The sequence below is a fragment of the Cupressus sempervirens genome, chromosome 3, assembly GCF_028749045.1.
Source record: "Cupressus sempervirens isolate cs-2001-9-10 chromosome 3, ASM2874904v1, whole genome shotgun sequence".
Classification (NCBI taxonomy): Eukaryota; Viridiplantae; Streptophyta; class Pinopsida; order Cupressales; family Cupressaceae; genus Cupressus; species Cupressus sempervirens.
Window position 1 is genome coordinate 434,500,762 of NC_143120.1, and position 10,107 is coordinate 434,510,868.

The 10,107-nt window shown below is 32.4% G+C and overlaps 1 protein-coding gene across 1 annotated transcript; it reads left to right on the forward strand.

The window, feature by feature from the left end:
- Positions 1-9,028: 9,028 nt before the first annotated feature.
- LOC149566902 (protein CLAVATA3 INSENSITIVE RECEPTOR KINASE 3-like) lies at positions 9,029-9,671 on the forward strand. Its single transcript, XM_089816564.1, has 2 exons — positions 9,029-9,304; positions 9,453-9,671. The coding sequence occupies exons 1-2, from the start codon at positions 9,029-9,031 to the stop codon at positions 9,669-9,671; spliced, it is 495 nt and encodes a 164-aa protein (XP_089672690.1).
- Positions 9,672-10,107: the final 436 nt, after the last annotated feature.

The window sequence follows — 10,107 nt, forward strand, 5'->3', positions numbered from 1 at the left end:
AGAAAAATGAGCCAGAATGAATCCACCCTAAAGAGAAAACAAGGAAACCAAATATGAAAATGAATGTATAAATAAATTTATCTCTTTCTTATATTTAACTCATTTTCAAAATTGTATATAAAATTAGTTTTAAATCACTATTCTAATTTATTCTAAATTTTAAAAAACTTCCATCAATCTTTCACTTAAATCTATTCTAATACATTCATCATTTCACCAATATTATCACACCCTTATTAATAATTAATTTTGTGCATTCACTAGGTAACTCAAACTCAACACATATTGCTTTAGTTCATTACTATTTCTCCTCTCTAATTAATACTTCACTATAGGCAAGATTTAGCTGTGCAAACCTTTGTAGGTCAATGGATGTTCCTAAAACACTTTCACTCAGGCCTATTGCAATGTTGGTTGTTGATGAAACCAGGCTTATTCTCACTAGCTATAATTTGATAGTTATTGGTACAAAGTAAGCTCTTGTTAATATTTATTGAGTACATAGTCAATAGATGTTTCTAAAATTGAGATGTTTGATGATGTTCTTATATTCATTTTGAGATTGCAATGTGAAATATATTTCAAAAGAAATTGTTCTAGAAGATGATCAAGAATGTAGGACACTCACATCAATAAAAATACTAAGGAAAATATGGATTTTCCATGCTTGATCGAAAAGATCTCAATTTCATTGAAGCAAGTTCTTTTACACAAATATCCTTGAATTAGAATGACCAAAAAGTCTCACCACACTATTGTCTTCATTTATTTTCAATGATTTTAAATATTTTTATTTAACTTGATAGGTTCTCAGAAATAACATTCTATCTTTTTTTTTTTCTAGTAACTTAGATTTATGCAAAATTATAATAAACAAATTATTCTTATAAGTCATAGTTAGGGAAACATGTAAAATATTTTTATAACTTTGTACACATTTTAGTTGCATAAGCATTTTTTGTGATTAGAACTTTTACAAAGTTTTAAAGTTGGAGAAAGCATTAGAAATTATTTGTTACAACTTTAATTCTTTTTACAATATTTAATTATTTTATATAGATTTGATTTAATTTTAATCATTACAACTTTCTTCTTTAAATAAAATATTATTTGTAACTTTAATTATTCTAAATTGAATATCTTATATCAATCTTGTATAAGTTTTTCTAAAATATAAAATATCTTTCATAAGGAAAAATTTTAAACACTTTTTATTATGTAAGAAAATTTCTAATATCTTTGAATATTCTTCTATATTTTTTTATGTCTTTAGTGTTGATTGGATTGATATTACTTTAGTTTTTGCTTTAAGTTTAATTTGGATTTTTAAATAGTTTTAAAATTATTTAAATTAATTAAATTTTAATTTTTTGAATTATTAATTATGTTTTTTCTCTTATTATTATGTGGTAACAACACAAGTTTTGGAGTAAGAATAGTAAGTTATCTTATTTTTCTCCATTCAAAATTTATGATTGTTTCATTTAATTCAATTTTGACAATCAAGTTCAACAATTGTGATTTCTATTCAAAGGTAGTTTTGACCAATAAATAATATTAGTTTGTAATTCTTTTTTAAAATTTGAAGAAATATAAGGCAAAAGCCTACAATGCAATAGTAACTTGTGAACCTCTCATGTGGGAGGTCTTGGGTTCGAACCTAACTTTGCTTAATATATGATAATAATTAATTCCAACAAATAATAATAATTAATCTAGGCTTTGGCCATTTACTAATTAAAAAAATAAAAAAATTGAAGAAATATAATAATATTTTAATTTATTATTTCTAATAAAATGTTCATATACTATATTTTCTTTTAATTGGATTTACATTACTTTATAAATATTTAATTAGTTTGATCTATGAATTTTTTTTTAAAAAATTCATTTTAGTTTTTAAAATTATTTTGTAATCAATATGGTATATATATTTTAATTTTAATAATTAATAATTAAATTTTTTCTCCATTTTTTTTAATTTTGGGATGAGCAAAGGGCTCTCAAATCATAAATAGAAAGCTACCTTATTTTTTTGTTATTCTTTTTCTTTTTGGTGTCATTCAATATTATAATGGACACTCATAGTTTTGCCAATGCATAAAAAAAACCTTAGACAATTCTTTTCAATAATCAATTTGTTTTTTGGAAAATGGAAGGGTGAAATGGGTCCATAAGTTTCTTGGGATTTATGTGATCTAGTTTTGATTTATGTTCAAATGAGATTTATATCTTTTATATATCATGAAGGATATATCACTTTATTGAAAATAAAAATTTCTATCGACTCATCGTTGAATGCACAAAAGCGTGTTAGTTTAAATTATGTTTCCAATATAAGATATGATTATATATTTCTTATTAATATGTAAACATTATATATTTTTTTTCAAGATTTAACAATTAAAATTATTTAAATATATTAATTAGGGTCTTAGTAGAAATGTTTTCTTTCACGTTCATATGAACAAATGACTTCTATGGTTGAGCATACATAAAGTAATTTTTTTTACTGGGAAAACCACTCCAAAGCCAATTTTTTGTGGTTATTGTGTTAATTCAGAGTAATTCCGACTAGTACGAACTGGGTAGACAAATCACACAATAATTTTAGTTCTTTCCACCACAACTACATTTGCAAACATGTTAAATTGACTAGGACTTGTTCATGATTTTTGATATGCCAACTCATATGACTTAATTGCCTCTTTAGAGAGACTTTCATTTGTAGTTTGAATTTCCACCATAGAAGTTCGTTTGGAAATATATTATATTAACGAATGAGGACTTTTGCTCCATCACAAACAATTTCACTATGGAAAACGGGGAAAAACTATGTTTTAGCATGATTTTTGCTGTTACACTATTTAGTCAATTGTAGAGCCACAGTGCTCCAGTCAAGGCTAGAGATACTTTTTCATTGGCTACTTCAACACTTACTAGAAATTAGACAATTATTTCAAACAATGGCACATTTGAATTGGGATTTTTTAGTCCCAATGGAAGCACCTGGTATATTGGCATCTGGTATGCCCACATACCAAAGAGGACATATGTTTGGGTGGCCAATAGGGAGACTCTAGCCAGAAGTAGATTTGGCATTTTCATGGTGTCAAGTTATGGTAATCTGGTACCTTTGGATGAAGGGAAAGAGAGACAAATAAACAAAATAAAATTGATTTCTTGTCGTACTGCCTTGAAAAATGCATTACAATAAGGCCTCTAATTATAGAGGTTTTAGAACATTCTTGAATACAAAATACATTTTACATATGTTATAAATATTAAATATGGAATTAAATATGGACTGTTATTTTGTGGGCTGAGACAGCTCATTGTCTGCAATTTATTGTGGATGGTGTTGGATGGCTAAGTTAGGTTGGACGGTGGTGGGCGGTCAACAAAAATTAATGCCACCAACACTGCCTCATAATTTTTGTCATTAACAAATTTTGCATCAGTAATACCTAATTTCTCTCATAGATATTCAAAGTTATTCTTTGGTAATGCCTTAGTGAAAATATCTACCAATTGATCTTCAGATTTGCAGAGCTCAAGGTAGATTTCTCCATTGTTGACCAATTCTATGATGAAGTGGTACCTTGTATCAATATGTTTTCTCCTCTTATGAAATACATGATTTTTAGATAATGTTATTGTTGATTTGTTATCAGAAAGAATTGGTGTTGGTTCCTCCTGATGATGGTGAAGATCGAGCAACACTCGACGCATCCATACTACTTGACATGCTGTGGAAGTGGCGGCTACATATTCAGCTGATGATATAGTCACTATAGGCTGCTTCTTTGATGCCCATGATATGCTCCTGATCCAGGGTGAAAGATATATCCGGAAGTGCTCTTCCTATCATCAATGCTACCTAGAAAATCACTATCAATATAACCAATCAAACAAAAATTGTTAGTTTTGGAATATAGGATTCCATATCCTATTGTTCCTACAATATATCTCAATATCCTTTTTCCAACTTGCCAGTGAGAATTTTGTGGTGATTCCATGAACCTTGAGATCAAACTGACACTATACCTGATGTTTGGCCTTGTAGGTGTCATATACATTAAACTTCCAACAAGTCTTTTAAACATAGTTGGATCAACATTTGAGCACTTCTCTTCCTTGCTAAGTTTTGTTCCTATTATAACTGGAGTTGACATTAGATTGCAATTCATCATTTTAAATCTCTTCAAAACATCCTTTATATACTTGGATTAACAAATGAAGATTCCTTTCACACATTGAATAAATTCAATACCTAAGAAATATCTCATCAATCCAAAATCTTTCATCATTTCTGACTTGAACTTGTCTATTGATAGATTTTCAGTGAATATCAAGTCATCAACATACAAATATACAATCAAAATTTGACCTTCCTTATTAGTCTTAACATACAATGTGGGCTCATTGTTACTTCTATTGAATTGATTACTTATCATGTATGAATCAATCATCTTATACCAAGCCCTAGGAGCTTGTTTTAAACCATAAAGTGTCTTGTTTAGTTTATATACCTTGTTTTCGTACCCACTAACCTCATAACTAGGTGGTTGTTTAAAATATACTTCTTCATCAAGAAAACCATTCAAAAAAGATGATTTGACATCCATTTGGTACACTTTCCAATCATTTTGTGCTGCTATTACTAAAATAGTTTGAATTGTGTCAAGTCTAGCAACTAGAGCAAATGTTTCATTATAATCAACTCCATATTGTTGTGAAAACCCTTTAGCAACTAGTCTTGCCTTATGCTTAACAATTTCACCTTTTATATTAAATTTTGTTTTGTAAACTTATTTGACTCCTATACATTCTTTTCCTTTAGGTAAATCCATTAATTCCCATGTGTTATTTCTTTCAATAGAGTCAATTTCTTCATCCATTGCCTTGATACATTTATTTTCTTTAATTGCTTCATCAAAATACAATAGATCACAAGAAAATAAAGAAAATTTTGAATAAATATCTACATTCTCTTCTTCTTGATCATATATCTCCTTTAAGCTTCTTGTCTTCTTACCTTTGTAACTTGGTGTTGAGAATGTAGAATCGGATTTATCACTTACAGTTGAACCTAGAGGTGAGGCTCCTTACAAAAAGTTCCTTGGTGGAGCATTAGGTGCTGATTGAGTCCTTGGTTCCTTTAATTTATCATCACTTTGTAATATTGGTGCTCCTCTTGTGACTTGTTTGTTATCATTTTCATTCCATGACTCTTTTTCTTCAAATTTAATATCCCTCCTAATGATCAATTTCTTTGAAATAGGGTTATACAATCTATAAGCCTTTGATTCTTCACTATAACCAATAAAGATGCATTTTTCACTTTTATCATCCAATTTCCTTCTCAATTCAGATGGCACTAATGAATAAGAAACACATCCAAAAAATCTAAAATGAGATACATTATGTTTCTCACCATTCCATGCTTCTTGTGGAGTTGTGTTCTTAACACTCTTTGTAGGACTCTTGTTCAAGATGTATACAACACATGCTACTACTTCTGCCCAAAAATCATTGGATAGATTTTTGGTCTTCAACATACTCCTTGCCATTTCCATTATGGTTCTATTCTTCCTCTCTGCTATACTATTTTTTGTGGTGTGTACCTTGTGGTAAACTGCTTCTTAATTCCATAAAAATTGCAAAATTCTAGAAACTCGTTAGAAATTAATTCACCACCTCTATCAGATCGCAATACCTTGATGTAGAGACCACTTTGCTTTTCAACTAAAGTTTTAAACTCCTTGAACTTTTGAAAAGCTTCACTCTTTTGTTTGAGAAAGTATATCCAAATCTTCTTGCTAAATTCATCAATAAATGTTAGGAAATATATACTTCCTTCTAAAGTTGGAGTTTGCATTGGTCCACATATATTAGTGTGAACTAATTCTAATGGTGCTCTTGCTCTATATGAGCCTCCTACTGGGAAGCTTTCTCTATGTTGTTTTGCCAATATACAACTTTCACATGAACTTGGTGGTTTCAATATTTGAGGCAATCCTTTCACCATATTTTTCTTTTGTAACAAGCTCAAAGCATCAAAATGAAGATGACCATACCTCAAATGCCATAGCCATGACTGATCTGAGTATACTTTCTTGAAACTAACTTCTTTTCCTCCTTGAATGCAATGAATTTGGAGGGGGAACATTCAATTTTGTGTCATGTTGACCCTTGCAATTAACCCACCACTACGATTTCTATCCAAGATTGTGCAAACATCATTATCAAAAGAAACTTTGTAACGTTTTTGTACTAATTGACCAACAATCATGAGATTGTGTTTTAATCCACATACAAAATATACATCAGGAATATATCTTTTTCCTCCATTTTTTGTCAGGACATTTATAACACATTTTTCCATTACAGAGACTTTACTACCATTTCTTAGCTTTACTTCAAATTTTATAGAATCATCCAAGCTAGCAAAAAAATCTTTATTTCCAGTCATATGGTTACTACATCTGCTATCTAGGAACCAAATATCACTAGAACTTTCATGAGCAACATTACAAGTTATAAATAAACTTCTTGAATTGTTATTAGATACATCTGAGTAATTAGCACCATTCTTTTCTATCTCCTCTTGTTTCTTTCTACATTCACTTGCAATATGACCAAATCTCTTACAATAATGATACTGAATTCGAGATTTATCAAACCTTGATGATGGGTGTTGGAATGAACTTCTGCCATGTCCTCTGTTTGAACTCTAAATGGATTGATTTGTTCTTTCTTCTTGATTTGGACTTCCACATCCATCTATGCTTTTACCTCTTCCTCTTCCTCTGTAGTTTGATCTTCCTCTTCCTCTGCCAAAAGATACTTGTGATCTAAAAGGATTCTCCAAAGAAGAATTGTTATTTCTATTCATTCTTGATTCATGAGATAAAAGTGAACCCATTAACTCATCAATAGATAGTATTGTCAAATCCTTAGATTCTTCAATGGCAACAACAATGGCATTAAATTTTCTAGGCAAACAACGAAATATCTTTTCAACAACTTTTTGATATGTCAAATCATCACCATATGATCTAATCTGATTAACCACATTCGTTACTTGATTTAGAAATTGATCAATTGATTTTCAATCCTTCATACACAAATTTTCAAAATCATGCCTTAAAGTTTGCAATTTAGCAATCTTAACTTTTGATGTCCCTTGATATGCTATTTCTAAAATATCCCATGCAATTTTAGACTTTTTAGCTGCACAAACCTTAGGGAAAATTGATTCATCTAAAGATTGTTGAATTGGAAACAATGCTTTAGCATCCTTTTTCCCGTTATCTTGTAATTTATCATTTTCATCTTATGTCAATGTAGACTTATCTTGTGGTTCATTAAAACCCTTTTCAATAAGATCCCGTATGCCTTGAGAAAAAAATGATGTTTTTCATTTTTATAGCCCAAAATTCATAATTTTTACCAAAAAATATTAGAATTTGTGGTTGAGCTATACTACTTCCTGAAGCCATATTAATACTCACAATTATAACTACACCTTACAATTTTAAAACTTTTCTTTACAAAGCAAATCCACCAAAATTTCTAAGCCAATGACGTATAGCTTAAACAAACAACAATACAATACTTATTTTCTCCTTTTAACAATTTTTTGCTCATTAGACTTCACTTCATGAAATCAGCTCATACCTTCTTAAAAAATTAACTAGCATATTTTCTTCTCTCAATCTTGGCAGCCACTAATCTCCAACTTTAGAAGCTAATGATCTGCAAGAAAGAAAATATTAGAAACTCCATTCACTGCTATAGCAGTTATACATATCAACAAATAATTCTTTTCTTCCTAAGCCCAGCTCTTCATGCTCTAATACCAATTTGAAGGCAAAGAGAGACAAATAAATAAAAATAAAATTGATTTCATTGTCTTACTACCTTGCAAAATGCATTACAATAAGACCTCTATTTATAGAGGTTTCAGAACTTTCTTGAATACAAAATACATTTTACATATGTTATAATATATTAAATATAGACTATTATTTTGTGGGCCGAGACGGCTCATTGTCTACAATTTATTGTGGACGGTGCTGGACGGCTAAGTTACGCTGGACGGTGGTGGGCGGTCCACAAAAATTAATGTCGCCAACATTGGACGCAGAACGCACATCTATTTGGTCCGTCAACACAACAAACAAGGCATCCTGCTCTGTGCTATCATATTCGCCCAGGTAATTTCTTAATGCTCGCCAATGATAATGAATCTAATATTGTTTGGCAGAGTTTCGACTATCCTGTGGATACCTAGTTGCCGGGGATGGTCTTCGGCAGAAAGAAAAAGCTAGTCTCTTGGAAAAATTCATTGGATCCCACTGCTGAGCTTTTTTCCTTACACATGGATCCCTCTGGCGCCAAACAATTGGTGTTGACATGGAACGGCTCTGTACAGTATTGGGAGAGTGGTATTTGGGATGGCAAAATTTACAACGGAGTTCCAAAAATTGAAGACAAACGTCTAGTCAATTATAGCGTTGAAAGTAATAGCTCCGGTTTGTTTCAAAGTTATGCATTGATTCCTCCATTTAATGCAGTCATACGCGTGGTTATGACTAAGTTTGGTCAAGTGCGAGTGTACACATTCGTTGGGAGTAAGTGGAGCATGTTGTGGTCCATACCCAGAGATGGATGCGATGTATATGCTCCCTATGGTTCCTATGGAATCTGCGACTCTAGTAATCTTCAGGCCTGCAGCTGCCCGAAAAACTTCAAACCCAGAAACAATAGCGCCTGGGTCTCTCAAGATTGGGCTTCCAGTGGCTGTGTTCAGAAGAGGCCATTGAGATATGATGCCATTAGTGGTAGCACTGACGGATTCCTTGAACTTGGTGTCACTTTGCCTAATGATTTCGCATCCTCATACTCTGTATCAACAAGAAAAGATTGCCAGAATTTCTGCTTCTGCAACAGATCGTGCACTGCTTTCAGTTTCAATCCACCTTCTGGACCTTGCCAAATCTAGTTCGGAGATTTGATAAACATGTGCAAATCTACTCCATCAGAAAGGAATTCAAATGTCTTCATTAGAGTAGGTATCTCTCCTCTTTCAAGAAAACACAAAAGCCCAACTAGAGTGGCAATAGTGTTTGGTATTGTTGGTGCACTCACCTTTGCTCTGGGTATCTGTTCAATTGTAATTTGGCGGAGGCATCGTCTGCGGCTGAGGATGTCGCCTGCAGGCATTGCAAACTCTTTCTTGAGAATGTTTAGTTACAAGGAGTTGAAGATCGCGACGAACAATTTTAAGTCAAAGCTGGTGAGCAGAGGATAAGGCTCCATGTTCAAGGGATCTCTATGGGACGGTACGCTTGTGGCCGTTAAAAAATTGGAGGTCTCAAGACAAGATGAGAAGCAATTTCGAGCAGAAATCAGTTGTGTCGGAAACAGACAACATGTCAATTTAGTCAGGAAAGAGATGGCTATTGGTTTATGATTACATGCCCAACAGCTCTCTGAATTCAATTCTGTTTGCCAGTCATTCCGAAGGTGAACACAGATTACTCGACTGGAAGATGCGATTGGAGATTGCATTAGGCACTGCGAGAGGGTTACTTTATCTTCATGAAGAATGTAGAGATTGCATCATTCACAGTGAAGCCAAAAAATGTTCTGGTAGACAGTAAAATGTCACCCAAATTAGCTGATTTTGGACCAGCAGAGCTGATGGGTAGAGATTTGAGCCGTGTACTGACAACTACGAGAGGAACGAGAGTATACATAGCTCCAGAATGGATCTATGGTCTTCCCATCTCTGCCAAGATAGATATCTATAGTTTTGGTATGACCCTTTTGGAAATCATTTCTGGGCGAAGAAATGTAGACAGCTTGAACGTCCAGGATTCAAGTGATATTTACTTTCCTTCATGAGATGCAACCCAAGTTTACTAGGGGAATACGACTAATATTGTAGAGGAGGCAGATGTGGGAGAGGTAAGAAGAGCATGCATCGTAGCACTGTTATGCATTCAGGAGAACGAGGAGCTGAGGCCATTGGCCAAGTGGTGTAGATGCTGGAAGGGAAGATGGAGCCTCAACCTCCACAAATTCCAATATCTACGC